The sequence below is a fragment of the Ixodes scapularis genome, unplaced genomic scaffold (genome assembly GCF_016920785.2).
Source record: "Ixodes scapularis isolate PalLabHiFi unplaced genomic scaffold, ASM1692078v2 PGA_scaffold11__112_contigs__length_91849675, whole genome shotgun sequence".
In the NCBI taxonomy this organism is placed as follows: Eukaryota; Metazoa; Arthropoda; class Arachnida; order Ixodida; family Ixodidae; genus Ixodes; species Ixodes scapularis.
The window spans coordinates 34,192,005-34,205,245 of NW_024609837.1; the positions used below are offsets into that span (position 1 = coordinate 34,192,005).

At 46.8% G+C, this 13,241-nt stretch overlaps 1 protein-coding gene across 1 annotated transcript; it reads right to left on the minus strand.

The window, feature by feature from the left end:
* Positions 1-1,732: 1,732 nt before the first annotated feature.
* On the minus strand, positions 1,733-12,929 carry LOC8037562 (chitotriosidase-1-like). Its single transcript, XM_040217659.3, has 7 exons — positions 12,730-12,929; positions 11,336-11,447; positions 10,622-10,824; positions 7,604-7,733; positions 6,977-7,147; positions 2,523-2,642; positions 1,733-1,858 (listed from the first exon to the last, which is right to left on the minus strand). The coding sequence occupies exons 1-7, from the start codon at positions 12,927-12,929 to the stop codon at positions 1,733-1,735; spliced, it is 1,062 nt and encodes a 353-aa protein (XP_040073593.2).
* Positions 12,930-13,241: the final 312 nt, after the last annotated feature.

A 13,241-nucleotide genomic window follows, 5' to 3' on the forward strand; every position in this document is an offset into this window, starting at 1 on the left:
TCTTGAGGAATGTTTCAAGTTTTTGTATCATGTAGTGCCATGTGTCAGTAGCTGCGTCAACCCTACATTTTGCTTCCATTTTCCTACCGCGCATAAGAACAAGTTTTTTTTCTTAGACAATTTACACTTACAGATTTTGAGTGTGAACAGTGAACCAAAACACTTTTATAGAAAGTTCTATGGTACCCTGGTCCCTCGCTTACTTATACGATTCTTTTACGCCTAAAATGTCTCGAAAACAACCTGCAGGTAAGAGATGCAAAAAAAAAAAAAAAATCATAAACGTCTCAAGGATTGTGTTGAATCGAAATTTGATAAAATCAATGTTCTAGATATAAAACTGTGGTTGGGTGTAGTTGGTTTATATCATTTAAAATATTAAAAGCGCGAACTGATGCACGGACGAAACAAGAAACACGCACGACAAGGACAGGCGCCTGACCTTGCCGTACAGTGCGGCTTTCTCCGGGGAGCGCTAGACTGGTGGCATTCGCGGAAACTAAGCCAGTCACGTGGCGCAACGTGGAACGGCCCGCTCGAGGGGTGATTACCACTGTACCTGTTTCTTGTTTCATCCGTGTTTCAGTTCGCGCCTTCAACCTTTTAAACGATAAGGCTCTAGAGATTCTGCATTGAAAACCCATGTTCGCCTTCTATTAACTCACGAGAGACCATGGCAGACTTTCAAGTGATAGGCCCATGTCAGCTAGCGCTCGTAATGTTCGCACGTTCTCTGCCAAAACACCTCGAACAGGTGATTTTAAAATGGGATTGACTTCGAAATGCCATAGGTCTGCGATCTCCTAATAATTCTCAGCCTGGTGGACCCAGCCTAATGAACTCAGCTAATAAACAAAATATGTGTTCCTTTTTTTTTTTGGGGGGGGGGGGGGGTAAATTATAAATGGTTGATTGCAGCTGTACAGCCTTATCGCCAAGTTTTGAGGTGTACACAGTGCAACATTTCCAGCGTTCTCTAGATTCATCACGAATCCGACGAAAGGCAAACGCAGGTATGAAACCCACCAGGATGGAAAATTAACTGCATGTGTTTAACTTTCCACCGCAAAAATAAACTACGCGCTAGCGGTTGGAACCACATGCCGAAGTTCCTGAACTCGCCGTCATCTGATATTAAAGTTAAAACCCTTTTTTTTTTTTACATTTTCAATTATGATAATTCGGGCACGTTCCCGGTAGCAGACGCCTCACACCCATATATGTGCGAACTCTTTTAGCCGCCATTTCCCGTGAAAAATGTGCGAAAATTGCTTATAACCTTTGGATTGTATAACGACAAGTCCTGAAACAGTGCCGTCTGCTCCTCAAAGGAGAACGCGCGTTCCGCCACGCCTGTATTATGTTTACAGTAAGGAAACCACCGGGGGGTTCACTTCTCTCTCCAACACACGATATGTTTACAATAAGTTCCATGGTCGGAGGGTGCTCGTGCTTTAACAGTATTAAGGCAACAAGCGGCTTGATAAAACGAAGGCAAACGCAGAAGAGAACGCAGCATACGATGCGTGTAAAAGACATCCGAAGAGCATACAACAGCAGAAGACAGCAGCGGAGGAGGAGCAGCTGAGGTGCACCGCCATCTCTCGAGAGGAGTGCACAGCAGGGTGCGACCAAAGCCGGCTCGCGGGTGAAGTGGTCTTCAGTAAAATAGAATTGGTCGTGGTCGGAACGATCTGTTCAATGCTCGGCACTTAGCACTTGGTCGAGTCGGTCATGTCGCTTCCAGGATGGACTTCTGTAAAGGGAATGCCCCATGACCGCAGGTTCCTTGCCAGTCATCGGAGTTCAGGCTGAAGGTCATGGTGCCGGAGAAGTTCTCAGCCAGAATCCATCTTGCCTGAAGTTGAGAAGGATGGCGGAATTTCGGTTTAGAAGGTGAGCACGTAGGTAGGATAGACCCTTTTTCAAAAGTCTATCGAGACGGACACGACGACAAATCTTGCGTGTCCGTCCCTCTGTTTACTATTTCAGTAACATGGCATTTTGGTACGTATAAGACATATTTATTGGGCTCTGGTTTCTGCCATGGGCCTCATAGGAAAATTAATAACGTTAGGTATAATGAGGTTCTTCATTTTGAGTAATTACGTTTTTAAATTAGTAGGTGTAAAGCTATGGTTTCTATTAAAAACTTTCTGGGTATTATCAAAAACTACTAAATCGACGCTTTTCACAAATATATAAGACACATGCGGCATCCTACGGCGTTAAACAAAATATTTGGAGGCGCTTTTAAGTTTCGGTTTTCTATCAAAACGCATCTCCGCGCGAGTGATTCTGCTCCTGGTGGCCAAAGCTCGGGAAGCATTCTAATGAGAAACTTTTACAAAATAACCAGATAGCGATTGAAAAAACACGCTCCAGTGGCATATGGTAAAATGCACTGTATACCATCGAGATTCCGAGGATCTGCAAGGCGAAACACGATCTGCAAGATTGCATTAAAAAAAAAAAAGTTAAAATGTCAGTTTGTCTGCTAAGACTAGCAGACACATGCTAACCTTAATGGCGACGCTTTCTTGGTCGTCATAGCTGATCCACGTCCGATCATTGGTGGCGAAAGGAACCATGGATTCATCGTCGAAGTGTCTCGTACCGCCACCTCTCAGGAACTCGCAGACCTGAAACGTTTGCTCGTGTTTTCGTGGGCTTGTACAGACCAGTCCACAAACGGGCTTCTGGTCGGTGCCATCTTCACCGTTCGTGCGTGTGGCGCGTGCTTTGCTAGCATTTCGAAGCGACGAACATCCGTAGAGGTTTTTTTTGGTCGACTCGTGGAGCATTCGAAAGGGGCGTATTTTCCCGCCGGTGATAAAGTTCCGAAGGGAGAGACGATCTTTTAGAAAAAGAAACCGCTACCGTTCGACGGACATAATCGCTATCGGAAAGAGAAGAAACTGCTCCTCAACGGTAAGTGTCACCACTGAAAAAGAAAGCCGAATTGTTCTCTAAACGGGCCCCCTCACATTTAGAAACTGGTTTTTATTTATTTATTTATTGCAATATCCTCAAGGCCCTGACGGGCATTACGAAGGGGGTGGGCGCATAATCACACAAGAAAACAATACAGAAGCAAAAGCCAAACGCAATACAAACAAGCAATACAAAAATAAAATCACGAGACATTTTTAAAATATAATTATAGTACTAGACTTTTTAAACAAATCAAGTGACGGTATTGATGTTAAAACTGAAGGTAAGTGGTTCCACGCTGTAGATGTTCTGGAAATGAAGGAATCGGGATAGGCAGAGGTATGGCACTTAGGGACTCCAACTTTGAACGGATAATCGATTCGTGAAGAAATGCAGGATGAGTTCAACAGTAGCCCTTCTCTTAGGTTAGGAAGAGAGTGATAGATTTTGTAAAAGATGCATAGTCTAGAACATTTACGGGGCAACAAAAGAGGAGATAAAGAGAGGCTGGATTTTATGAATGTTACACTAGCTGTACAATGATAATTGCTAAGAATGAAGCGAACGCTGCGATTTTGAACTGACTCGGGGTTAGAAATGAGTGTTGATTGACAAGGATCCCAAATAGCAGCTGCATATTCTAGTTTAGAGCGGACGGGAGATTTATATAGTAGTAACTTAAGTGATACGGGAGCTAAAGCAAAGTTACGTTTTAGGTATCCTAACATGAAAGGCTTTAACAACTATGTGATTGGTGTGGATTTGCCAGGACAAGTCATAAGTGATGTGTAAACCAAGGTATTTTTAGGATTGCAAGAAACCGTTTTTGAGAAAGTAGGTGGCTGGCAGTGTGTTACGACAAGAAACTCTCATTAATTTACATTTATCTATGTTAAAGGTCATGTGCCACTCTGCCATTCTGAACCAGAATTTAGATTATTTAGAAGAATAAATGTGTCAGTCATTAATTTCGCGATAAATTACACAGTTGTTGGCGAATTGGCTTAGAGATGATGAAACACACAAGGGTAAGTCGTTTATGTAAATGAGAAATAGTGTCCTAGGACGAAACCCTGAGGCACACAGGATGTAACATAATATAAAGGGGAATTAGAATTATTTACAGATACAAATTGGGAGCGGTTTGTTAAAAAAAAGACTTATTCTATGTTAGCACGTTAGGTCCGAGATGGAGCTTACTTAATTTTAAGAGTAGTTAGTTGTGGGAAACTTTGTCAAATGCTTTGCAAAAATCTAAAAACATACAGTCAACCTGGGATCTATGGTCAAGAATGGAGAATAAATTATTAGTAAAGACGAGAAGTTGAGTTTCACAGGAAAGAGATTTGCCAAAGTCATGTTGTGAAGAAGAGAATAATGAGTTAGAATCGAGAAATGTGACGAGGTGTGACAAAATAATGTGCTCTAAGATTTTGCAAGGAGTGCTAATTAGGGTGATGGGTCTGTAATTACTAGGACAGTGTTTATCGCCTAATTTATGTTGAGGAACCACTTTACCAATTTTCCAGTCATCAGGGAGATTACCGCTAAGAAGTGATTGCTCGAAAATCATAGAAAGAAACATCGCACTGTATACTTTAGTACCTTTAAGAAACTTAGAAATAATATCAATACCACATGATGAAGACACTTTTAGAGTTTCTATTAAAATCAAAACTAAAAATAACTGGATCCATAGGAAAAAAAAATATAATCAGGATAAAAACCTAACACGGATCTATATCAGCAGAGAATGATTTGACAAACGCATCATTAGATATGTCTCTATCTAGCGGAGCGCTAGATAGTGAAATTACATGTTTTTGGCTACCATTTATAATGCTCCAAAATATCTGTTTAGCGTCATTGATTGCCTTTTTGTAGAAAGTGGTAGCAATCTTATAAGCTTTCCATCGCTCAGCCGTGTCAACACACTTTGCAATGCGGAAAAGACTTTTTTTTTATTTCTTTTTTTTTTTTTATTATTCGAAAGCTTGTTTAAAGCATAGTTGAACCATGGTGATGCCGGGTTAGAAGAGATAGATTTCCACGGGACGAGAGAAGAAATAAGAGAATTGACTTTTTCCTTGAACGTTGACCAGTTAACTTCAACTGTGCATTTAAAAAACTCGCAAAGGAGAAAAAAAGGACTCCAACTCTCTATTTATTGCGTTAAGATCGGCTTGATCGTAGTCAAGGAAAACTTTATACTCTTTTTTTTCAGCGATACACAGGTGCTTAGGTGAATATGAAACAAACAGTGAAGAAAGAATGAGGTCCAGCATGTTCTCAGAAGTTACCGTGTTTCGCGTTGGTTTAGTAACAAGCTGCGCAAAAGAAAAATCTAAACACAGATTTAAAAACTCGGAACATGCAGATATATTGGAAGATATAGTAGGATATGGGCCATACCAAATAATGCCGGGGAGATTGCGTAGTACGTGGCTTTATTTTATCACGAATTAAGCTGGCACTACGGCCCCTGGTTTGAAAATCTGCGGTTCCGGCCCTGACGCGAGTTATACAAGCGTTGGGTTCATCGAGGCTGAGCTCTGAGGCTCCAAAATAAACGCCTTCATCAGCAAACCGCCCCAAGGACGGTTTGATGATGAATGCGGGTATTTTTTTTTTTTTTTCAGGAGATTAAAATAGCCTCGAGAGGAATTTCAAAGTCGCGTTAATGGCTTCGTGGGGACAAGGAATTGAAGGTTCCATTCAAATGGATGCTGTAGAAGTCTGTCCTCGCTTCGGTTATACTCAACTCCAATTTTAATCGCAGAAAGAGGATGGAGGGGCTTCAAATGTAAGATCGCGTTCGTGTACTTTATGAACGGCATGTGAAGTCATTTCTGGGGAAGGACGTGCTGAACGAGAATTAGAGAAAATGAAAGCCAAGGCTTACGTCTGCTGAGCGGAGGCATCCATTTTGCCGAAGTTCATTTTAGCGAACGCCGCTTTAAAGACCCCCGTTTATAGAATTCATTTATATAGAGAAATCAGAAAATGGCGATTAGCCTGCTTTTAGCGAATGTGTTTTTCTAGGAACACAGTCTGGGATTGGACGACGCAAAACTTCTTGCGTCTCACCTGGTTTGCGGGGGGAAAGAGAGAGGATGGAGAGGGAGAGGAGGCTTGGGTAAACACGCCTGAGTGAATCACGCGCTATCCTCTAGCGGCTTCAAGGTTTCCTTACGCCGACCGAAAGGATTCGCTAAACAGCGTCCCCTTTTCGATAGACGGCATTTCCTTAAACTGAGGCTCCACAACTGATGATTGTTGGGCGAGTTGGTATTGTACGTTAGAAAACATGATTGCGCTTTAAGACAAGGACAGAGAAAGAACTCATCGATCCCGCTTTTTTCTTAAGCGAGCTTCGATAAAACGTGTTTCGATGAAGTGGCGTTCAATAAACCGTATACGGTTGGTTGATCGAAACTCGTTTTAGAGAACGGGCACGTTTAAAGAACGGGTAGAATGGAATCGGCCTCTGCTGAGTGAAATCGGCTGAAACGCTAGATATCTTCTTACCACGGAGTCGGTCGCGGGAGCCCAAAATCGCTCTTGCGGCTATTTCAATCGCTGAGAGTATAGCCATTTTCTATACTCACAAAGCCTGGCAGTTTGGCGACGGAGCCATTGAGAGCCCGGTCGCAGATTTGGAGCGCAAGGATCTGGTAGCACAGCATTTCTCGGGGAACCTGGACCTCAGCGCACAGCTTTTGCAGCGGCGAGGACGCGAAACATGGTTTTCGAACCCGACGAGAAAAGAAGCGGTAGCGCGACGAACGCGACGAACACGAGCGGACATTCCATCTCTCTGAAGAAGCGTGTTTCGGCGTCTCGCCGCAGCGGGGCGCCCGTCACCTGGCTCTCCTCTAATCCTTTGTCTGCCGCTCTACCTTTTTCAATTTCAGCGGCCGCTTCTCGTGGCGATCTGCCAGGCATTGTCAGTATAGAGGAGGCCATGCCAAGAGATACCCGCATTCTCCGGCAAACTGGCCCAGAAGCGCTTGCTCCTACTGAGTATGGTGCGCAAGCTTACCTTGGGATAAGAGACGAAACCGTCGCCCTCTTTGCTTTGACCAACTGCCACGGATCCCACGCCGGCAGACTGGGCGTTCAGTAGAGCCCAAGACAGCCCGTAGGTAGGAATCCCCACCATGATTTTGGACTTAGGCATACCCATCGAAGTCCACAGCTCGGTGCTCGACTGCTGCAACGGGCAGCAAGAAAAGAGGTAGTGAAGAGAATCGGCAAATATTGGGGGACGCGGTTCACGTTTAGGGAGGGTTACATAGGAACGTACACACATCACGGTACTCTTCTTCTCGTCGGTGGGAAAAACCACCGAAGCTGGCATCTCACACTCCCTCACGCCATTCTATTAACGCCTGAAATTTACAAACTGTAAAATGACGCCATTTTGTGCTACGTTGTCAAGGCTGGCGTAACTTGCATAGTGCTGCAAACTCTGCCAAAGCTCATATAGCGTTGCGTGGTTCAGTGCTCATTACCACACATGCTGCGATATGATAAGGTCGCTATGTAAAACAACGATTAACCAGTAGGCTGCGAGCCTCACCAAGCAGAGTCTTCTCGCAATCCTTGTGGCTTTACACGAGAATACTTTTGCAGATTGACGTAACACCAATTTCAAGTTGTTACATACCATGTTGAGGGTGGCGAAGTAGCCCAGCTCGTCAGAGCGACTGAAGAGCGGGCTGTTGTGACCGGTCAGTGGGGTATACCACTTGAAAATATGGAGGTCATACGTCATGAGATTCACAAAGTCCACGTTCCTGGGCGAAGAAAAAGAAACAAAAACACACCGTCAGCGCGAACAAGCGAGCGCAGGTTTTAACTGCTGGTCTCTTAAAATAAAAAAAGCAACCACAAAAAAAAAAAAAGAACTATTATGGTTGTTGGAAAGATGAGAACGGTGGGAGGAGCTTCCGTTGACTCTCCTCCAGCGCGAGCTTCCTACTTTCGACACGTCTCGTGCACCTGGAGCGCGCACGTGCAGTCAAAGCACGACGGAAGGCACAAAGCGCGTGCTGCAGGCCAGACACGCCCCGCCGTTCTTATCCTGCCAATTACAAAAAGAAAAAAAGGTGGTCATACGTATTGGCACCCGCTACCGAGTCTCAGAACACCGCGTATCTTTGCCCTAATAGTGTCGCGTTCCTTAATTTTAATGTTTCTAGTCAGAGCAGCAGATGAACGACATCAGTATCTTATATGAAGTAAAAAAATAAAATGTGTCCAAGCGTCACTTGAACGGCCTTCCTTGCTTCTGATAGTCTGCAGAAAAGCGCTGATGTGCGAAAGGCACGGATATAGCTTAGTAACTGTGTTGTGTTTGCTTGTTGAGACTGCGTGAAGTTAATCGGTCCTAGTTGGCGTCTAGTTCCTCCGCTGTATAGATGAAAAAAATAGCCAGTAGCACCTAGCCTTGGTTCTTTATTGTGCTGTTAGCGGCGAGATGTTTCGGTGGCGCCCTCTTTCGGTTACCTTTCGTGACGTCATTACCTTGTGAACAACAAGTTTGATGGTATTTGTAATGGGCATGGTGGAAGCCTGAAATCATAGCGCTTCCAAAACAACACTGCCAACACCGTCAGAATGGAAGTTCTTACATTCCTATCACTTCCGTCGATGAGACACCCTTTGCTGACGTCATAGTCAGCATTCGGCCAATTGTGGTGGGCCGACCACAGCGACGCTTTCGTTCGCTCACGTCGCCATATTCGAAGCGGGGCAGGGTTGGGGATTGAACTCAAGATCCCTGGGTTCTGCAGCGCGAACTTTCGCTCCACGGGTTCTTGGAGCTGTAAAGGCTAGAAATCCCTCTTTTTGCTCCCCGGAATGCGTATCATGTGGTAACAATGTCACGCATTTGCGCGGAGTTGCGCTTATGTAGACACCCCAGGGGAAGAGGGGGGGGGGGGGGGGGGGGCTTTTGCTGGGGCTGCACAAACAGTTCCCCACTTGGCGTGGGATATTTTCCTCGTATCTCTGTTCTCTGGGTTGCATTATGGGAAACGTCATAATGCAACGCGCGGGTCTCACTCATGACCCGCGCGTTGCATTATGGGACGTTTCAGCGTAACCGCGCGGTGCATTATGGGACGTTTCTGCGTAACTGCGTGTCGCAATATGGGACGTTTCGGCATAACCCCGCGGTGCATTATGGGAAACGTCCCATGATGCAACGCGCGGGTCTCACTTCTGACCCGCGCGTTCCCCCCGTACCCTCCCCTCCTCCTCCTCAAGAGCTCCGCTCTAATTCGGCATTACAGGGAGTTGTAAACGTCTTTATTTTTTTTTTTTTAACGCGATAGCGTTAAGGAGCTTGTGTCGCAGAAAAGCCGGCGTCGGCGTCGGCGGCGTTGTGACGGGAAAATCCTGATTGGTCGATATGGTCATGACGTCTCACAGCCACCTGACCTCGCGCAGGAATTTCAAGCAACCAAAAATGCTCACGTGTTACGACGTCACGCGTAGAATGAAAGTGATTAAAACATGACATGCAATGCGAATTAAAGATCGCCGCATGTCTCAAAATATTGCACTTTATAAAGTAATTATTTGCCTTAAAAAGATGGTGAACCGAAATTTGGATTAAAGAAAAATACAATGCAGGAGATGAAAACGGGACGATACAATCCCTACAATATTACTCTTAAGGCGATATCTCGAATGGACGGCCGTATTTTTGGGAAAAGAGGTCGAGATTGAACCAGGCCAACGAGGCGCGTGACGTAAAGATATCTCGTTTCCTCCTCTCTTCGGTTCGCTCCCTCAAGGCAGCGAGGCGGAGAAGACGCGAGGCCGTTCCTTCTCCTTTTCGGAGAAACATGACATAAACATTTCTGTCCAATGCTCCTTTCCTTGAAAAATACGATCATCCGTTCGAGACATCGCTGTATGAGTGATGTTTTGGTGTTTGTAGCATCCCGCTGCGCGCTTTTGACGCGTGTCTTGTGGAATCCAGATTTCGGCTCAGCATCCCTTTAAAAAAAAAAAAAAGTATTTTAGGCGGGGTCCAAACCCACGACCCTTTGGTTGCGAACCAGACACGCCAGTGACTAGGTCTCGTTGACACGCTTGCACGGCTTGGAAACGAGCATAAGTTTATATGTTGAGCTATCGCGTTCCACACTTAAAGGCGAAGCTTTATCGCCCACGTTTTCTGCATCTAACAGCGCTGCTGCCATAATCGCGTAGTGCGTTTCATGTACCCATCCATTTTTCTACTGTCGTCAACGCGCACTGAGCCCTGTTGTCGAGAATGCGACCGCCAAATACGTCTGATAACACTGACATCCCTCTCGGTCATTCGTGTGAAGTCTGGAGTCGAGGAGGAAGTCCTGATGGTTTCGCTGATCACTGACGTTAAGCACATCCCTCCCCCGAAAAGCATCCCCCGTGTGGATACCCCTTAACACTTTACGCTACCGACCGCGCAGAAATTGATGTCACGTGCACTCAGTTTCCCTATCAATGTACCCGTGAAAGTAGTAAAAATAAATGTTCTTCGCTCCCCAAAACGACAGTTTAATGCCTTCTAAATAGTATTAAACGATCACAACATATATACTGCATTTCATGCATTACTTAGAGATAAAGGCCGCTGCGAGTTTTTGTTCCATTTTTATTGCATTGGCCACCGATCCCCCGTACTTGCCTTGCCATTGTAGGTATGTCGTACGCAATCGCCAGAGTGCTTTGAGCGGGAACGGCCACGGACAGTAAGAACGGCCCGTATGGAGACTCCCGAAATGCCTTGAAGACCTCCTGTATACAAACACCGTCATGACGGGGGAAATCATATCTTTTTGAGACCTTGTTAACAATGGCAATTCCATCGTTATTGTTTGCTCTTCCGGGCTGAGAATTCGAAAAAGATTGCGGAGTAAGTCAACGGGCCCGTTCCTGCACACCGGATTGGCACGTTTTACAGAAAAAGGAAAAGAAAAAAAAAAAAAGAAAAAAGCGGGGGGCGCATTAGCCTATCGTCCGTTCCCACATTGGCGCTTATCGGGTAAGCAAATCTGGGAGCCGGCTACAGGCTAGCGCGTGAATCGCTAAGGCGTGTCCTGTGGGCGCCGCCATTTTGTTGCTGATATGGATAGATAGATCGTCTGATAGTCAAGCATTTCTGAGGCCGTGCGTACGCCTCAGCAGTGCTCGACTATCAGACGATCTACCCACACCAGCAGCAAGAGAGCGGCGCTCACATGTCAATCCCCCATCCCCTACGCCACTTCCTTTCTTTCTTTTTTTCGTAAACGAGGCGATGTGACGTCAATGAAAATGTGCTAATCAGAGTGCCGGTGTTGACCCGGCGACTCGCTCCACAAGCTTTTCCAAATACGCTTCCAGGGTTTCCGTTGTTTACCTCAAGAAATGACGCAAACTGCCTCCGGTCGAACACGCTTGGGAACTCCCAGTCCAAGTCCAGGCCGTCTAGCCGTGCATCCCGAAGTACCCCAACGGCGGATTCGATGAATCTGAGGGGGCGAGAAAAAGCGAAAACCCTCTGCAGATGTAGAACGACGAGTGGCGGCCGCTCTGATCGAGACTATTTTGTAGGGTGTCTTTTGCAATGCGGAAAGCAAGTCGTCTGCTTCTTGCGCAGGAGTTACGGTGGCGTCAGAACGACGCCAAGCTCCGATTAGCTTTGACTGAAGGATAGCGGGTAGACCTCAAAGCAAGCTGCCTTGAGCTCTACCCACTGTCCTTCCTTCAGAACCAATCTGAACTCGGCGTTCTGACGTCACCACAATCCCTGCAAAGGAAGCAGACGAACTTGCGCTCCGCATAGCACCTAAAGCCGGGATCACACTGCTTAAACATCATACAAAAGACAGTGTGAAAATGCGAGTCACCGCAATATCCGTGGTTCGAATGCGTCGTGCCAAGATTTCCCCTTTAACTCATTGCCGTGCGGCACTCGAAGCACGGATCTCGAGGGGACTCGGATTAGAATCTGTATGCACACTGTCTTTTGTATGATGCGTAAGCTGTGCAGGGTCTGCGGATGACGTCATTGTTATTGGATCTCCCACCCGCCCCAAGCGGCAGACGCACTGAGGCTCGATGAGAGACGCCGTACAGCAGCAGACGCGTCCGCCTTGTGGCGCGTTCACACTCGCGGATTCGCGGGCGGATCCGCGCAGGGGGGAAGTATATAGATTTTGGAGCCGGGTGGCGAAGTCGACTCGTCGCTGGCGGAAAATCTGGATACGGGTTCCGGACTCATCCCGATTTTCCGCCAGCGACCAGTCGATTTCGCCCACCCGGTTCCAAAATCCATTTTCCGCCTGCGCGGATCCGCCCGCGAATCCGAAAGGCATGAACGCGCCATTGACGTCGCCGCTTGTTATGCGGAGAGCAAGTCGTCTGCTTCTTGCGCAGGGGGTTGCGGTGACGTCAGAACGACGCCGAGCTCTGATTGGCTTTGATTGAAAGGGTAGTGGGTAGACCTCAATACTAGAGGCCTTGAGATGTAACCACTATTTTGTTTTCTTTTCGATCAGCCAATGAGCGTTCGGTGTTCTGACATCATTGCAACCCCTGTGTACGACGCAGACGAACTTGCGCTCCGCATAGCGTCGCGCTCATTGTCTGTTACTGCACAAAGTACTGGAGGCGACGGTGCGTGGATACACTTGTGATGACGTGGTGGGTGGGGGGGGGGGGGGGGGGGGGGATGGCTGGGGACGCAGACTTTTCTTTTTAGGTGATATTGGCCAAGTTGACGAAAATGAAAGCACACGGTAAAAAGCATGCCTGCGTGTTTTGTCCCTTGATCGCACGGTCTTCTTGAACTGCTGTGCGTCTGAGCCACCGCCTCCCACCGAAAGCATCAGCTTCGCTCGGGGCTCGCCGAGTCCCGTCCTCCCCAAGGCAGAGAACGCCAGGAGGCCCTGGTAGCCGCCAACCCTGGAGAGATTCAGATTCCCGGCGGGGTCGACGAGGACGAAGCCCATGATGACGTGCGTGCAGAGCCGGACATCGACGCCCAGCACGGGCAGGTTGGCCGGATCGCTCGAAGCCGTGTAGTAGCAGACGTGCGAAAACGAACCTGGCGACGCAATTGAGAATCGTGACGGTGACAAACGCCGCATAAGGTCACACTGCTCATCTACATCACAAACAAAACAAAAAAGAGCTTTTTTGCAGACATGATGAAAGGATTTTCCCAGGACACGCCTTGAGCATTTTCGTAGCAAATGTTTGCTTGGAACGTGTTTTCAGTCGGTCTTTTGTACGATGCATTCGCAGGAGACATGCACACGTTG

What these genes read in the sequence shown, in the direction of transcription:
- LOC8037562 (XM_040217659.3), bottom strand. Translation starts at nt 12,929, where the DNA reads ATGGGCTTCGTCCTCGTCGACCCCGCCGGGAATCTGAATCTCTCCAGG. An exon ending in TCAAGGGACAAAACACGCAG is followed by an intron (nt 11,448 to 12,729) that starts GCATGCTTTTTA and finishes TCGCCCCCTCAG; the next exon opens with ATTCATCGAATCCGCCGTTG. An exon ending in GACATACCTACAATGGCAAG is followed by an intron (nt 7,734 to 10,621) that starts GCAAGTACGGGG and finishes TTCTTCGCCCAG; the next exon opens with GAACGTGGACTTTGTGAATC.